The sequence below is a fragment of the Carlito syrichta genome, unplaced genomic scaffold (assembly GCF_000164805.1).
Source record: "Carlito syrichta isolate Samal-C Ts95f unplaced genomic scaffold, Tarsius_syrichta-2.0.1 Scaffold287411, whole genome shotgun sequence".
Taxonomy (NCBI): domain Eukaryota; kingdom Metazoa; phylum Chordata; class Mammalia; order Primates; family Tarsiidae; genus Carlito; species Carlito syrichta.
The window spans coordinates 933,190-951,744 of NW_007231507.1; the positions used below are offsets into that span (position 1 = coordinate 933,190).

The following is an 18,555-nucleotide window of genomic DNA, read 5'->3' on the forward strand; positions in this document are numbered from 1 at the left end:
CCATCATGGGCAGTCACTCCCTTGGGAGTCTCTGTGTCCTCACATGGCTTCTCACAAGGGCAGCCAGTTACTGGGTCCAGAGCCCACCCTAATCTGGGATGATCTCATCCCAGTTAATGCCACCTGCATCCATTTCCAAATAAGGCCACATGCCAGGGTCTGGGGGGATGTGAGTTTTGGAGTCACTACTCAGCACTGGGCCCTGCCAGTGAGGCATGGCGTGGGGTCCCTCTCCAGAGGAGAGATGACCGGCAGCAAATGAAGGGGACCCAGGAAAGGAAATGAGGGACTAGGAGGGATCACGGGAGGAGGACGAGAGAACACGAGAGGAGAGACTGGAGCTGCAGAGAGTCGGCCACGGTCCAGGACTAACGGTCCCTCTGGCTAAGCAGGTGGGTCACACTTGGTCTTGGAGCTCAGCCGCCTCCCGCCCATGCCTCTGCCTAGCTGCATGATCAGTGGGCACCTGCCCCTGACACCGATTTCCTTTCCAAGACAGATTGTGCAGGCAAGTACCCTGCTGCTCATGGTGTGGCCGTGGCATGTTGGCAGGTCCATCATGGCAGCTCTTCAATTCTTAAAAACTTACCGGATCCAATTCTTCCCTAGAATCTGGGTGCCTGAAGACCTGGCAGCCTGACCAGGATGTGAACTGTGGATGACACTTTATGTGCTCGTCATGCTGCATTCCCGTTTGCTTTCTACAGGAGCGTGCCTCCCTCAGGCAAACACACACACACACACACACACACACACACCCCATGGGGTCATGGCCCAGGTTCCTGATCCCACACGTGCTCTCCAACCCGCTGCACACCACCGCCGTGAACAGGTTCTCTCCTCCCCTCCCCTCCCGCCTCCCTTCTCTGCGTGGGAAGGAGTCAGAGCTGGGGCCTCTCCGCAACAGGCAGGAAACCACCGAGAAGATCAGGAAGAGCCTGGCGCTCCCAGCCACCAGATCAGAAAACCAGGAAAGGAAAAGGGCCCCTGTCCTGGGCAGACTCAAGCCGGTGTGGACGCTCATGGCTCATGGCCAGCAAAGCCCGGGCAGGCGTCAGCCCCTGGCCCCCCTGCATATCTGGGCCCACCCTGATCTGCGCAGAGGCAACAGCAGGAGAGAGAAGAGTGAGAGCAGGGACTGGGATAAGGAGGAATCTGGAAATAGAGAGCCCAAGGGGCAGATCTACAACTTCCAGGGGGAGGACGGGCCGTCAGGAGCCCGAGAGGGAAACAGATCCGGGAGCGAGGGCGGGCCCAGCAGCTAACACGCTGCAGTCGCCCACTCATCCCAGATCTCGTGTTCCTGCCCCGCTCAAACTCATCTCCAGGGAGCTCTGCCCAGACTCTCCCACAGCATTACATTTCCTTACACTTAATTGGGTGACATTTAGTGTGAAACACATGTGCCCTGGGAGATTCAGTCACATTTGGAGGCCGTGCCCAGAAAGCCGCACCCGCCCTGGAGCAGGCCACCCGCGCTCACTCTGGAAAGAAAGCCTCATGAAATGCTGGCCTGCCTTGGAAATCCACCCTCAGAAGCCTCCCCGTAAGCCAGCTGCTCCCTCCTGGGGTCCGGGCTGTGCCCACCCACTCTTCAGGAATTCAGAGCTCCCCCTACCTGAGACCAGGGTGAGGCAAACCAGCCGGCCCTCGAGGGCCCCGCAGCGGCATACAGGGGGTGCTTGGGGCACGGAAACAGGGCGCAGGCGCGTTCCAGCTCCAGGGTGGGCTTCGGCAAATGCAGGCATTTCTTAGAGGGCAGTTCTCGATACTTCCCAGAGACGAACTTCTCAGCACACTGCAGGAATCTTTTCTGCGTTCCTCTTTCACACGTCATGGAGCACTAAAAGTGGGAGAACAAGAGACGTCATGGAAAAATACCTTTTATGCAAAATCTGTGGGTTAAAATGTCTCCCAAGGATATCAACTTGAACATTTATAGAAGTGTAGACATTTGGAGAAATTCACTGGAAATTCACTGGAACTTGGCATGCTTAAAAGGCACTATAGTAACTATCATATAAAAGAAGATCTTGAGGACACAGTGGCACAGCATCAATAGGGTTATAAATAGGGGCAGGGCAGAAGGGAGAAACTCCAAAGCTACCACTTCATGGAACAATTAAAATGTAGGGCTGTCACTGATAACAGAATATACTGAAATTTAATACACAAGGGCGTGTGGTGAACGCCACAGTTCCACGGACTAATGCACGTGATGGCAGGCGATATGCTGGCACCTGAACCAGGGGCAGGTGGAAGAAACCCAGGGCTCACAAATCTTCCTCAGAATTGCAAGTGCTGCCTGGAAGGCACATATCTGGAGAGCAGTTCCAGCCGTTCTCTGCGGCAGCCTACGCTAAGCTCGAGCTGTCCTGGCTGCTGAACACCCTGGCCTGAGCAGAGGGGCCCTGGGCAAACCAGCAAGACAGGAAGACGCTGCAGGCCCTGCCATCTGCCATGCAGGGAGGACACACAGAAGCAAGGCATATGGTTGAACTTCCAGGGAGAGAGGTCCCGGCCCCGCACCTGCCCAGGTTCCAACCTCACGCCCTTTAGGCTGACGCTGTGCTTGTGGTGCTCCCTAATGCCAAGATAGAGACTGCGTTGGGAGTCTCCTCTCAGTTGTTTCCTGGGCTGTGCCTAAGGGAGCAGCTTTGGCGCGTGCATGTGTGTGTGTGTGCATGAGTGTGCATCTTCGTGTGTGTGTGTGCATGTACATATGTGTGTGTGTGTGCGTATTTGTGCGTGCATGTATTACGTCTTAGGGCAAGGACACTACCTGGACACTGCCCATGGACAAGGCAGCCCAAGTCGCATGTAGCTACACAGTCTCCAGGGATCTGCATCACAGAAACGTCTTGTGAGACAGTGCATTCCTGAGACGCTGTCATTCTGATGCCCAGGAGCAAGAGGACCTGGAGCACTCTGTGGGCCGTGCAAAGCTCACTTCAGCAATCAAGGCCATTTTTATTTTTCAGCAGCACACTGAAATAGCGTCTGGATGGGATTCAATGCCCAGCTTGGCACATTCCACCATCATGATCAAGGGGTCATTCCAGGTGCTGGGGAAACACAGTGCCAGTGAGACCGGGGTCCAGCCCTGGAGCGAGGATGGGCGTGGGCAGGGCTGTGGTGCCCCTGAAGAGGGGCAGCTCTGACTACATGCTCTCAACACTCCGCTCACACAGGTGTAACCTGGGCTGGGAGAGCTGCTTTACTCCGTGGTTGTAAGATTCCCGAAGTCCTTTTGGGCTCACTTGGGCCAAGGCTAGAGACGAAGCCATCAATATTCCAAACTCACATTCCTTGACATTAGTTCCTCTTTAAAAAGGTCCAGGACATGGTCCAAGTGGTGCATACAAAAAGACCTCCAGCCTACAGCAGTACTAGACTTGCAGCAAAGCCAACGTGTTCCTTTTACACTTGCAAAGGCTGCCCGTGGAGACACACCTCAGGAAATGGGCACTCCATGCCTGCCCAAAGTAACCCAGTTCCTCCCTGATTTCCAATGGCTACACGATTCCTGAAAAACGGCCACCCTTGTGGTGGAGTGAGGGGAGTCTCCAGGATCCTGCTGTCCGCATGAGGAGTGGACCTCTCTTCTCATATGCGCTCCCCTTCTGGCCTTCTCTTTTTAACTTTTATTTATTTGCCAAATCATTTAGAGACATTCTCAGGCTCTAAAGCCCAGTGGTGCAATCGTAGCTCACTAAAGCCTTGGACTCCTGGGCTCAAGTGATCCTCCTGCCTCTCACATAGCTAGGACTACAGGTGTGCACCACCAAGCTCTACACATTTTTCAATTAAAATTTTTTTTTTGTAAAGATGTGCTCGCTATGTTAGAGAGTCTTGCTATGTTGAACAGGCTGGTTTGGAACGCCTGGGCTCCAGTGATCCTCCTGCCTTGGCCTTCCAAAGTTCTGGGATTATAGGCATGAGCTACGGCACCTGGCCCCACATTCTCATCCTTTGTTGGACACTGGCTTAGGGATGACGAAGTGGGTGCCACCGGGCGAGATTCTCCCAGGACATAACTCAAAAGCCAAAGAAGACACTGAGGAACACCATGAAGTTGACCGAAGCCAAGAGGTGGCCTGAAGCTGTCTGGGAACTTGGGCAGCATGAGGAAAGGGGGGTGAAGGAAAAGGAGAAGGAAGAGGGAAAGCAGGAGAGAGGAGGCAGCCCCAAGGGGAGAGCTGGTCAACTCCACTCCACCGGGATGGGTTTGCCTACCTGGGACCAGGCAGACACGAGCCACTGCAGTTTCTTGGGCTTGGGGCAGCGCTGAAGCAGACAGGCCTCGTGCGTCCTGGGCCTTGGCTCCGAGGTGCAGACAGTGTCTGGCAGCAGCCGTGCTCTGGCCGAAGGGTTGGTGCTCTTGCAGGCCACCGCCCTCTTCTTCCACCCCTTCCCACAGGTGCGCGAGCACTGCACAGAGGAGCCAAGGTCAGTGTCAAGCAATGGCTGCATGCAGCAAATCAGACCATGAGGGAGCCCAACACCACCCCTGCCAATCCCGCCTGGGGTTACCTCTGTCCAGGGCCCAGAGCTCCACGCTGGTGGGCAGCTTTGGGAATTGCAGGCCTGTCTGCTGGAGGGCACAGGCTGTGGGCACAGGCTGGCTGGGATGGACTCCAAGTTGTGTGACTGCTGTGTGCACTGCACAGGGCGGCTCTGGGAGCCCCCACCACATGTCTGGCTACAGGTACTCCAGTTCCCCACAGACCAGCTGGAAGGGGACAAAGACCTGTGGTGAGGGACAGTGCCATAACTTGAAGAGAGATGGCCTTTGGTCTGCTGTGGCAGCTGCTGCTGTGATTTCCTGACCACAGTCACATGCACACAGTTATTTTCAGTGCTTACTTCCCCAGGCCAATACTCCTGTCCTACAAGTCTCTCTCTCGCCCTTTCTGCTCTCCCCTCCTTGACTGAAGGGTCTGTCGTTCTTTCTCCTCCCCTGATTTTTTGGTTCCAGTGTCCTTGGAAATAACCCACCCAGTGTGCCTGTTCTTGCAATATTCTTTTCTTTTAATGGAAAATTTCAAACATATACATTCTTTAAAAGAGAAACTTTTGTGTTCAGTAATTATCAACTTATGCCCCCCAACCCCAATTTTGAAGAAAATTCCAGTCATGTAACTATTTCAAAACACATCACTAAAAGATAAGGATTCTTTGTTGTTTGCTTACATAATCATAACACCACTGACGTCTAGAAAACTCATGATAACTCCTTAACATCACTAAATATTCAGTGTTCTGAATCCAGGTTATGTCACAAATGTCATAATTTAATTTAATCTGCTTGTCTGAAGAATCCAGATAAAGTCCACACTCTGCAGTTGGCTAATGTCTTTCTTCTCTTTTATTCTATAGGTTTTTCCTTAATGTAATTTATTTTTCTGTTCAACTTGTTAATTACAGAAATGGGATCTTTTCCCTCACTGAGTCTTCCAGAGTTTCCTGTAACTATAGGATTTTTCTAACTCCATCTCTGTGGTGTTGCTTTATGTGTCTCTCTATCTTCTCTCTCTCTCTCTTTCTCTCCCATCATTTAGTATTGGATCTAAAAGTTTTATCAGACTCCATCTTATTTTTTCAAATGACAATTTCACACGTGATCATGCATTCTTCCAGCAGGAACAGGAGGCTACGATGTCTGGTCACCTTTTAATTTGTTAGCACTGTTGATGTTTGTCAACGTTTTCTCTCAAAGCTATGGTTTTCTTTCCTAGTTATAAAAGCATTCCACATCAACATGTGTGTTGGCAGGTGTTGGGGTATGGATGGGAGTCCAGTCCAGGCTCTGCCCAGTGGAGCCTTCTTTAATCAAGATGCACCTGGGCATGTCTACCAAGCTGCCATTGGCCTTGCACAAGCAATTTGCAGAGGGGCTCAGAGTGCATCCTGGCAACAGAGAGGAGCAACTCATTAAGAGGAGGGAGATCTGGGAGGTCAAGGGTGGTCCCACCACTGGGACCCACTGAGTGGGAAGGCTTTGAGCTCCCTCCTGGAGTCAGCTAAGAGAACTCACACTGATCTTCCTGTCCTGTTCCCTGTAGGTCAGGAGAAGGGCGTGGGAGGTGTTTGCTCAAAAATCTTAAAATTCTGTGGAAGACGGTGGCACCAGCTTGGTAGTTGTAGGGGAACGGCATTGAATGGATGAGAGAAGCCTTGATTTTCTTTTTTCAGGTGACACAACAGGACACGTGGGATGGCAAGGAGCACAGACCTCCAGACAAACTTCTTCCATGCTGAGTTTCCAGCGCATCAGTGCAAGTCATGATAGGGGTAACCCACCCTGGGACACAAGCCCAAGGACTACTTTTGAGTCTCTGTCCTGAGGGAAGGACCTGGAGGAGGTGCGTTTTGTCTTCTCTTCCACAACATTTCTGAGTAGAGTTAGGATAACCATGACCTTCTCCTGAAGCTTGAGGCAAAACCAAGTATCTGTGAAGATGCCCCAGGTTTACCCTTTGGTTTCACAACCCTCCATCCTGTCCCCGATCTGGCCCCCAGTAGTCACCCTGGGTTGAGGTGTCAAAGCAGAAGCCAAGTGAGCTTGGTCCAGAGCTCATGGGCACCTCTTGGTAACACCATGTGGCACCTGGGAGAGACATTTTCAAGAATGACATCTGTGGACCCAACTTGTATAGAAAGAAACATGAAGGAGAAGGTGAATACCACCCAGAATTCCTCCTGCTAGAGATAATCATTGCCATTCTTTCTTCACATTTGCTTTTGGTGATTTCAGTGTCTATATATAATTTTAACATGGTGAAGTATAACTTTGTATTCAGCATTTTTAAAATTCAGGGTCTACAACAGACGTTTTTCTTACACTGCAAAGCCTTGATGCGCATAGTTTCAGTATCTCTAATTTTACAATATGGACTGGGTTATCTAAATATCTAACAAAGAAATACAGGCAAAAATAATTGGATTCCCAAACTCTAGGAGATCCAGGAACATTTTGGAAATGTTCTAGTTCTGTGTGTGTCATGCCAGACAAGATTTCTGAGCAAAATGTTCAGCACCGCTCTTTAAATTCTCAAAGAAGTCCATGACCCAAGTAATTTTAGAACCAAGTTTTGGACTCTTCTGGAAGTCCTAAGGATGAATTCATTGGTAGAACCTCAAATGGAAGGGGAATGGATGCTGCTTTCTGGTTGGGAAGTAGAATTGATCCCACTCAGAAATGATTTTTACACAATTTATTTTTAATTAAAAAATTTTTTTTTGAGTCAGAGTCTCACTCTGTTGCCCAGGCTGGAGTGCAGTGGCATGCTCATGGCTACTGCAACCTCAGCCTGCTGGGCTCAGGTGACCCTCCTGCCTCAAACTTCCAAGTAGCTGGAACTACAGGCACGTGCTACCTCGCCCGGCTAATTTTTTGATTTATTGTAGAGAAGAGGTCTCATCAAGTTGCCCAGGCTGGTCTTAAATCCCTGGATTCAGGCAATTCTCTCGCCTCAGCCTCCCACAGTGCTGGGATTACAGGCGTGAGCCACCGTGCCTGTCTTACTTTTAATTTTAAATACAAGGGTACATGTGCATATCTGTTACATGGGTATGTTGCATAATGGTGGGAGTTGGGCTTCTAGTATACCAGTCATCTAAATATTAAACTTTGTATCCAACAGGTAATTATTCAACTCTGAGCCCCACCCACACTTTTGGAGTCCCGGCATCTATTATTCCACCTCTATGCCCATGTGCACCCAGTGTTTGGCTCAAACTTATCCACTAGAACACATGATACTTAATTCTCTGTTAGTTCACTTTGTCTTCCAGCTTCAACCATGTTGCTGCAAAGGACATGATTTCATTCTTTTCTATGACTGCATAGTATGCCATGGCATGTAATTGCCACACACTTTCTTCATCCATACAACCATAGATGGCCACTTCGGTTGATCCCATGACCTTGCTGTTGTGAACAATGCTACAATAAGCCACCCCGAACTCTGGACAGTCACACTATTGTGCTTAGTGTCTTTAGACTGAACTGTACCACAATAATTTTTTTTTTTTTGAGTTGGAGTCTCACTCTGTCATCCAGACTGGAGTGCAGTGGCCGCTCCGGGCCACCGTAGCCTCGACCTGCTGGGCTCCGGCGATCCTTCTGCCTCAGCCTTCCAAGTAGCCGGAATTACAGGCATGTGCTACCACGACCGGCTGATTTTTTGATTTATTGTAGAGATGAGGTCTCGCTGCCCAGGCGGGTCTCGAACCTGCAGGCTCAGGCAATCCACTCACCTCAGCCTCCCAAAGGTGCAGGATTACAGGCTGAGTCACCGAGCCCAGCTGCACCACAATATTTTTACCTACTTTTGTTTGTAAAGCCTTGGACTCTTTTATTCTAAGCGTTTTATTGAAAAGTTGCCATATTTTTTTTAAGGAAAATTACAAAAAGACTATTATGCAAACTTTTATACACATAAAAAGAAAATGTTTCAGGGTTGTAGACATTGTCCCATATTGACTGCAGAAATGTTTCTATTTTTCAGTGTCAACAAGATGAGTGTTTTTTATTACACATTGAACCATTGACATGATGTGTCCTCATTGTGGAAGACTAGCTTTCGGCCTCCTGGCTGTGAGAATTTTGCTATGGATCCTCTCGGCTGCCACTTTGCCCCCTCTGTGAGCTTTTGGTTGTTTTTGTGTTTCTGTCCGTTGATGACATTTGCTCTCTCAATTCTGCAGCCTTACAAATTATAATTGGTGTGTCCACACTGAGGTTGCAAAGGACCTCTTGGCTGCTCAATAGCTTTTCACATCAGCTTGTTAAATTTTCTGTCTCCACCATCCTAGGCCATTCTAACCGGGCGATGCATCTCTGCCCTTCGCTCCTCACTGCACGTCATCAAACAACCCTCCTGAACCCAAGCTCATTCATACCACACCTGGAAACACCAAGGGTCTGCTCTGTCTCATGAACCGAGCTCTGGGGAAATGTCTTCGTTTTGGCTCATGAAACGAGTCAAAATCCACGCAGGATTCCATGCTAGTGTCTGAGGGTTCCATGAACAGTAACAAGCTGTGATTGGGAATGGCCCAGTGGCCATGGACTGTCCTGCTTTGGATGGGTTCTCCTAAGTCTGGCAACTGGAAGGTTGCAAGCAGTGGATATTACCCAGATCGGCCAGTTTCCAGAGCAGGATGCAGGAAACTCAGGGCTCCACGCACCTTCAATCTTCCACCACCCAGGACTCCCTCCAGGGTGCAGCATGACTCTGTGGCTCTCAGCCCTGCTGGGGGAAGTAATGGCGTTCACAGCTTCCACTCAGGATGTCCTGGCATCATTTGTTCAGTATTCAGTGTGTTTCAAAGGGTCAACAGTCGTTGGTTGTTCCTCAACAAAATGACTCCCCGCTCCCAGTTTAGAAAAATAACAGTTTTGTTTTTGCGTGTAATGTCTTCTCTGAAAATGTAAACTTCCAAAAATAGCTTAGTAAAATCATTTGTCATGAAGCGTCACACAAGCAGTCACTGTGTCATGATGACAATTCAGACTCAGAGGTCAGCCCTGGTCTAGACCCGAATCTCGCCCAGGGCCGTCCAAGCTCTGTTTATGGATTTAACATCAGTAAATCTCTAAGTCCTTCATTTCAGAATTTAATTGGAGCGTCTTCTGTTTGTTGATTCTTTTTGAAGTGTCAAGATTCAGCCCTCTGTTATTCTCTCTTCTGTAATGACTCTTGACCGTCTTTCAGTAGTCTTTCATAAACACATGGAATGATGACAGAGCAGAGACTTTGTCACAGCACAAAGTGTGAGAGGCTGTGATAAGCATTAGGGACTCACAGCTGGATTTAATTCCAGAAGGGTGAGTGCCAGATGTGGGGAAAGACAACATTTGGCTACAGCTTGCATTAGGAGGTAACTCTTCAGCATCAGAGTCAGACTGGGGGCACCTGGCAGTCTCATGTTGGTAACCCGTCACAATCTGCCAATGAACTGTTCTTAATTAAACTGCTCATGTCACTGACTGCTTTGACTGTACACACAGACACTCACACACTCCATACTCAATGGACCAGGGTTCAAGACAGCTGCCAATGTGGTCTGCAGGAACAATATTACCGGAATTAAAAAAAATAGCAACAGGGCCTCCCTCTGTCACCCAGGCTGGAGTGCACAGGCACAATCATGGCTCACCACAGCCTTGAATTCCCGGGCTCAAGCAATAATCCTGTCTCAGCCTCCCCCGAAGCTGGGACTTACAGGCATGCACCACCATGCCCAGCAAATTGTTTAAACAATTTTATTGTAGAGTCTGAGTCTTGCTATGCTGTCTAGGCTGGTCTTGAATTCCTGGATTTGAGCAATCCACGACAACCTCGTCTTCATACAAAACAACATCTTCCCATGTCTAAGCAATCTGAGATGTACTACCTTTTTCTTTTAAACAAAATGTTTGAGAGATAACGATTCACATTGAACAATAAACAGATGCCAGCTTGAAATATCTGCCTGCTCCATAGAAAAAATAAATAAGTTAACACATTGATTGAAAGAGCACAGGCTGGCTATAAGCTGCAAGTGGGGTGGCTGAGGTCAGCAAAACTGGGGAGCACAGGGGAGGAGAGAAAAGGATTTCTTAAGTGTGCCTGGCAGCTGGCCAAGGGCCTGCAGCTTGCCTTCCTCCTCTGCTGCCTTGGGGATTTATTACGGGTCTGTGTCAAAGGACATCTCATTAGTATCCCTTGGTGCCAGCTACACTCCAAGCAAGTTAGGAGGTAGAAGTCCAACTCTAAAAGTAGGTCAGTAACTGAATGTGTAAATGAGTGTAGTAGATAGAGCCAGAATCATTAGAGAGAGTGTACTGTGTGTACATGCGAGATGTTAACGCTCTTAACGTCTCCAAATTCATCCAAAGTCTCGGAGTCAGTGCCTCAGATGTCACGATGGCATGTGGGACACAATCATGCCTTCCTATCACAGTTGATTTGCACAGATGTCCTGGACACTGTCTGCGCAGGCTGGGACCCACAGACTGTCTCCTGAGACACGTCCTTCCAGGGGTTAATGCCGGGACCTGGCCTGGCCTTTCCTGTGGGAACAGAAAGCTCCATTTCTGACAACTGGTTGGCAAGGAACAGGGGCTGGGAACCAGGCCTGGCTGGCGGCATTTGGAAACTCACAACTTGACGGTTCATTTTCTTCGGCTTCAAACGTCCAACCACTTTGCTCGACTTGTGAAACTGAGGGAGAGATTTTGTAACGAGCCAGACACAGATACGGAACTGTTTTCATCTGTAAACACGGGATTTCTTTGCTGGAGCCCACCAAGCCAGATTGAGGGACACCAAATCTCCCCTGCAAAAGGAAGCACTCAGGATGTCAAGCTCATGAACTTTCAGAAGCCAGAGGTACATGACATGTCACTATTCAGCAGCCAACATGCAGTTATTGGTTGATTGATTGATTAACCAGGTTTTACTGACTCACCATCCTGTCATCGGATTTTATCTTAAGAAGAATCCGTAAGATCTGCAGAGCTTTCACTTATACCAGGAAGACAGGCAAAATGGAATCATGAGAGGTTCACAGACCAAAGATGCTGAACTTACTGTTCGAAACAACCTTAATAATGCCCCGTTGTAAGAAAAGTCCCTCATCTGAGGACTTCTTCTCTGCAGAGCGCCGGGGGTGTCCGCATTTCCCTCACATAAATGAAAGACCCCAGCTCCTGAAGGTTGAAAGAGACCTGGGTAGTTTCTAACAGCCAACAGTGCTCTGGCAAGGCTGCCCCTCTGAGCTTTCCTGGAAGACTGGAAGAAGGAATGCCAGGTGTCAGTGCCGGAAAGACTTCCAGCACGGGTGGCACTGGCTGGCCTTGTCTTACACACGAGGAGACTGAGCTCTCAGAAGCAAGGGCTTTTGAGTGAGCAGAACATGCCAATAGGGAGAAACATGTGTCTTACTGCCAATCCTACCCCCTAAAACAGTGCTGTTGTCAGAAGCCACCCTACTCCACTCAAAAGAACGGGGTCTTTTCCCATCTCCAGATCTCAGCGTTGGGAGGGCACCGCCTTAGTGCCACTTCTGTACCCAGCCCCTGGGCCAACTGTTTATATTACAGATGCCTTTGCTATGGACTAAAGAATACAGGAGTGGAAACACACATAAGTAGGCAGGAGAGCTGTCTACATCCAATTACATCTGAAGTTGAACACCACCTGCACAAGAAGCAACTCCTTCCACTCTCTCAGGCTGTGCATCTGAAATTCTCACACCTGAGGACAGCACAAAGGGGCTGAGAGGACCCTGACCTGTGAGCCTGCGACTGAGATAAGGTTTCCCAAGCCACAGCTGCTGGTGGGCTCTCAGGCACTTCTCCATTCCGGTCTTCACCTCAGGGCTGTGTAAATCAGGAATCTGATGGCCCTGACTCTCTAGGGATGGGGTTTGGGGCTGAAGCCTCAAAAAAACCTTCTTTCTGCAGTCCTGGGGGTTTGGATGATCAACAGAAACTTTGGAAACACAGTTCTGGGAAACACAATATCCAACTCTTAGGGAAGGCCAGGGACTGGCCACGTCAGTTCTGAATGGCCCTGATCTCTGCCTTTGGCCTCAATTCCTGGAGTTAAAGTTGCATTGATTTTATTTTTTAATGATGAAAACTAACGGGTATGTGCCAATAACAAGACGGTTGTGGGGGTCGTGTGGTGAACTGGTGCTTCCGGAGGAAAGCAGATGCCTTCGTTCCCTGTCATTAGCCCACTGGTCAGCAAAGTCCATGGGCACCTCCTCGGAGCAGACTTCCAGACAGCACAGCTCCCCTGGCAGCAGGCCCTGGCAGCAGGCCGCCAGCCCCAACATAGTGATTTTGCTTCTGTGAGTGCAAAGTCACATAAGCCTGACTTCCCTCCCAATGAGGGACACTCCTAGGACCCAAGAGGTTTCAGAGCTGGGAGGACCCACAGCTGCCTTCTTGTATTTTGATTCTTCCCATATTGAAATAAAGGTATCTGAGAAGTAGAGTTGATGATCTCCAACATTTACCTTCTCCCAAGCCTCTTAATCCAATTTAAGAACTGGAGAACATTTCTACCCAGAATGGCTCCATGGTGCAAGGTCTTCTAAGACTGACTTTTTTGTTTGACGTGTGAGCTTGTGATAATGAATGCTTTCACAACTGGAGACACCGTTCAGGTCACAAAGATTCCTCTTGTACTACCCCGACACCTGAGCACACAACTGGGTTTCCACTGGGCAAGGCCCATATAGCTTCCTGTGTGAGACCCTCAGTTTACAACTCTCAGGAAGACCGAACACTAGAATAGTATCTGGATCAGCTTCTGTGCCAGTGGCTCCGTAGATGACGGTTTGGGTCTCTGAACACTAGATGTGCCACCTGGATTGGCTCCTCGCTGGCCCCTGGTTCACCGCCAGCCGAATTAGAAGCTCTTCTCTGCTCGTCTGAGCCGGCACGTCAGACTCACTCATCCGTGCCAGGAGGTGAGGTGCCAGCCTTGCCAGCGATGTCAGCATCCTTCTGCTGCCACTTGAGGGCTTGAAGGGAACTGTCTCAGTCCATCATCAAATCTGTTTATGCCAGCTGAACTTGTTGCTGGAATTACGTAATATAATTAAACTTGATGTAGCGTCATGAAACATGAACATAAAAAAAGAAAAGCCTGTTACTATGAAAATGAAGTTAGATCTTCAGAATGACTCAGTACAGACCCGTCATTAAACGGAACTGCTGTCAAGTTAGGTGTGGCTAAGACAAAAGTCCAATACTGAGAAAAAATTAAAAACTTAAAATGATTTTGTGCTTGGATAAATGGGACAAGTTTCACTCTCCTTTAGAGCAACTCACACTGGAAATTGCATGCAATGTGCATGTTTTCTGCAAATAATCAACCTAGACACATCAATGGGCAGATTCTTACTTTAAAAAAATATTGGACCATAATTTAAAAAATTAGCAAATGGATGCACATTTGTGTATTTTAAGCAAAAATAAATGTTCAAGGTGTATTTGCATTTAAAATTTTTTTTCTTCAACCCATTTTTTCCAGTGGGCCAAGAGAGTGTCTCTCCTGTCTGGGGACTCCCAAATCTTTCCTCTTGGGTTTGACACCTGTGTAGACCACTGCTTCTAGACAACTCCAGTTGACAGTCTCCGTCTTTGCTCCCACTGCTCCTCCAGTCACCTGCACCAGAAGTGGAATCCCCCCAGGCCTTCCCTCCTCCCACCAAATCATAGATTCTACTTCCCGATGATTCAGCAAGGCAATTCTCCTCTGCACATCTGACACCCACGTTGGCCGAGTCCAGGTCTGTGATGGTTAATTTTATGTGTCAACTTGGCTAGGCTACCATAGACAGATATTTGGCCAAGCATTAGTCTAAATGTTTCCATGAAGATGTTTTTAGATGAGATTAACATTCAAACCAGTAGACTTTGAGTAAAGCAGATTATGCCTCATAATGTGGGTGGGCCTCATCTAATCGGCTGAAGGCCCGAAAAGACAAAGACTGAGGTCCATGGAACAGGAAGGAAAAGGAGGAAGGAGGAGGGATTCCACCAGCAGACGTACTTCAGACTTGAAATGCAAAACTGCACTTCTTCCTTGGGTTTCTAGTCTAATGGTCTGTCCTGTGAATTTTGGACATGCCAGTCTGCACAATCACGCAAGCCAATTCCTTAAAAATCAATCAATTTTATGTCTTCCCCTCTCCCTCTCCTCTCTCTTCCTCCCTTTCTCTCTCTCTCCTTCTTCCTCCCTCCTTCTCTCCCCAACCCTTCTTCCCCCTTTCTTACTCTTTCTCTCCCTCCTCCCTTGCTCTCTCTCTCTCATTCTCTTTCTTCTTCCCCTACCCCTCCTCCTTCCTCTCTCTCTCTCTCTCTCTCTCTCTCTCTCTCTCTTTTCTTATCAGTTGAAGAATCGGGGTTTAAAGGATTAAAGTTAGTTTTATTTACAAGTCTTACTGAGGACTGCAACCAGGGAGAGTCTTTACTACATACACGCACACACACCCTCCTGGTTTTGTTTTCCTGGAGAACCCTGACTAATACAAGAGCCTTGTCATCGCTGAAACAAATGGTCTCTTTGTTGCCCCCTTGCTTCTGGGGTTGCTGATAAAAACAAGTCTACCCTGCTGTTGCCAAGAAGTATCCTCGGTGCGAATATGAACAGCCCACTCCTATTTAAAATACTCAATGGCTCCAGCTTCCTAGGGCACAAGGCTCACCTGGGTGGACCTGCTGTACCCACCTTCCTGAATGCCTGTGAGTCTACAGTATGCTGGGTAATTCCAAAGTTCAAGGCCCTTGGGGAAGGGGCTCAGGGTAAACAATGGCTGTGCTGTCAAGGAATTTTAAGACAAAGCTCTCCTGAATCCTAAGGAAATGAATCCTAAGAATTCATGTGTCGCCCCAAGAACCTGACTAACATAACCACTGGTTTCTTCCTTTATCATATTCTCAGTCTGAAAATTTTGCCCTTGGAGCCTGCCTTAGTTATATATATGTTTTTAATACATATAGTTATTTTCTTATCATCCTTGGTCATATCAGCATCTCAGGATACACCATTACTCAGTAATGAATGCTGATTTTTAAAATCACTAACATTCTACAAAAACATTTAAAAAGCCAAGCACAGCGGCTTACATCTATATGCCCAACAGATTGGGAGGCTGAGGCATGAGGATTGCTTGAGGCCAGGAGTTTGAGACCATCCCGGGCAACACAGTGAGATCCCATCTTTAGACAAATTTTATTTTAAAGCACCATGGGCTTGGTGGCACACACCTGTAGTCCCAGCTACTCGGGAGGCTGAGGCGGGAGGATCATTTGCCTTAGCAATATTTCAAAAGCATAACTTTTCAAGGATAGAAATATAAGCTTACTGGGAACACAGTGGAAGTCATGGACAAGGAAGGAAACAAAGAGGACCTGTATTCTCAGGACTGTAGAAACCTTCTGTCCAAGTGGGTCCAGTTCAGCTCACCTAGCTCAGCTCCCGACACCCAGCCTGGTGTGGCTCTCTGGCCAGCTCCTTCCTGAGAGGCCCAAAGAGGAAGTCGCGATGCAAGGGATGGCAAATCACAGCCACAATCTCACATGTTTTTTTGAGTTGGAGTCTCACTCTGTCGCCCAGACTGAAGTGCAGTGGCGTGCTTCTGGTCACCACAACCTTGACCTGCCGGGCTCAGGTGATCCTTCTGCCTCAGCCTTCCAAGGAGCTGGAACTACAGGTGCACGCTACCATACCTGGCTAATTTTTTTTGATTTTATTGTAGAGATGAGGTCTCGCCAAGTTGCCCAGGCGGGTCTTGAACCCATGGGCTCAGGTAATCCACTCACCTCGGCCTCCCAAAGTGTGGAATTACAGGCCAAGCCACCGAACCTGGCCCACAATCTCACACTTTAAGGGAATGAGAGAGACTGTTCTGTGGACTAAAAGAAAACAGCAGGAAAGTCAGGTCTGGAGCTTTTGTCCTGGACAGGAAGCCTCCTCTCCTCACTGAATGTTTTCTCATCACACAAAGGACATGAGTGAAAGAAAGGAGAAAGAAAATCGAGAACAAGCAGCCACTGGGGCAATCATTTCTAATTGTCCTTAGGATAAATTTCACACTCACTGAGCTAAGAATGTGTCAGCTGCCACATCAGAAAAAACAATGGAAGGAATGACATCTTAGAAACACAAGATAGCTAGAAAACCATGACACTCTCAGAGGCCTCTTCCTGTGATGCTCACAAGCCGGGAAATGACCCTCCAAGACACCTTCAGTTCCTGCTTCCTCCACCAGGTCCCCCCTGAGCACACAAGTCCTTGGTGGCTACACCTTCCTGAGAGATGCACCATCTCTGCCTTTTCCCTCTATCCCAGACATTCATCGTGCTAAAGGGCCTAAGGAAGCCGGGTGTGGTGGCTCGTGGCTGCAATCCCAGCACTTTGGGAGGCGGAGGTGAGAAGACTTTGTGAGCCCAGCGGTTTGAAACCAGCCTGGGAAACTTGGAGAGACCTCATCTCTACAATAAATCAAAAAAGTTAGCTGGACTGGTGGCACACGCCTGTAGTTCTGGCTACTTTGAAGGCTGAAGTGGAAGGATCGCCTGAGCCCAGGAGGAGGTCGAGGCTACAGTAGACGTGATTGTTCCACTGGACTCCAGCTTGGGTCACAGAGTGAGACTCTGACTAAAAAACAAATAAATAAATTAACTGACCAAAAAAAATTCCCACAACATTAAAATAAAATAAAATTCTGACCCCAAACCCTCACAACTTTAAAATAAAGTACAATTAATTTTTTAAAAGAAAAAAACAGTAAACATTCAAAAAAGCATGTTTTTCACTCTTGTTAGAAAAGAAGAAAGGAGTAAGGAAATGCCTGCTGCCCTCATCACAGACACAACATGGCACTTGTGGGCCAAGCACTGTAGGCACGTGGACCCAGCCAGAGCGCATCTGGAGCCTCCTGGGATGTCAAGAACGACTGAGATGGGCGAGTAAATGCATCCCATGAAGGGTAAGTGCCAAGATAGGCAGTCCGGGAAGTTCAAGGTGAGAGGGATGTCAAGACAAGGCAGGAAATGCAGCAAGAATGTGGGCCTTGAGGATGCGGCAAAACCCTTGAAGGCACTCAATGCCCTTGAAGGCACTGGAGGAGGCAGCAGCAAGCCCCAGGGGCCCATGGAGGCCACCAGATGGCAATTGGGGTCTAAGCAAATGGTGATGAGCAGGCTTGGAAGACAGACTTGGAGGACTGTAACTCCTGAGTTGGTATTCCAGCGAGATTACTGCTGCTGCAGTATGGATGAGAGACCAGAGGTAGAAAAGTCACCTGGAAGGGCAGAGAGGCTGGCTGTGTTGGCGGGCTGAACCCATTCAAGGGGGCTCATTCTATCCGTCCACAAAACCTATTACAATTTGACATTTCATCAAGGCCTTTGTGAAACTCACAGGACTAAGCACTTGAAAAATTCTCAACATTTGTTGACAGATTGACAGTGAACGTCACCATTCTCAGTCACAGCCACGGAGCTATGCCATTTGTTAGATACAGTCATGTGTTCAAAAGTTTGGGATCACCGTCATGAAACTGTTTTATTTTTATTTATTTTTTGGTTTGTTTCATTGAGAAGTTGTTTTATCATGGGAAAATGTATGAACACAGTTCTATTTTGGCTATTGTAAACTGAATCCAAAGCTTGGACCAGATACAGAGGATTGAATGAAAATAAGAAAGCATCAGGCAATGGGGGCTGTGCTAAACACTGGACAAATACCTTCTTTGGAAGAGCACATGGCCAACACACTATGCCAAAGAAAAATCTACTTTATGAACCTGTGTTTTAGAGGATGTGCTTTTTGCCTGCGGGTAGAGACATCTACAAAATTGTAACCACACACCATCAGGACAATGCATACTACAGTTCTCTGTGAAGGCCCCCGGTCTGTGATCTGAATGGCTGACTTCCTGAGGATGGCCCTTCCTGAGCTGGAGGTGTGTGGTGTGAGGTGGAGTGGCGGCTTTCCTATCAAGCTGCCGTGTTCTAACCTCAGCTCCACCCTGGCCAGG

At 48.3% G+C, this 18,555-nt stretch overlaps 1 protein-coding gene across 1 annotated transcript in view; it reads right to left on the reverse strand.

Moving 5' to 3' along the window:
- Positions 1–18,555, reverse strand: part of ADAMTS16 (ADAM metallopeptidase with thrombospondin type 1 motif 16) — a 156,343-nt gene that overhangs the window by 11,194 nt on the left and 126,594 nt on the right. Inside the window, exons 17-19 of the mRNA XM_008052739.1 lie at positions 4,534–4,732; positions 4,237–4,431; positions 1,619–1,843 (exon numbers count right to left, since the gene is read on the reverse strand). Coding sequence (XP_008050930.1) covers positions 1,619–1,843; positions 4,237–4,431; positions 4,534–4,732 — 619 coding nt within the window. The remainder of the gene's footprint in view (positions 1–1,618; positions 1,844–4,236; positions 4,432–4,533; positions 4,733–18,555) is intronic.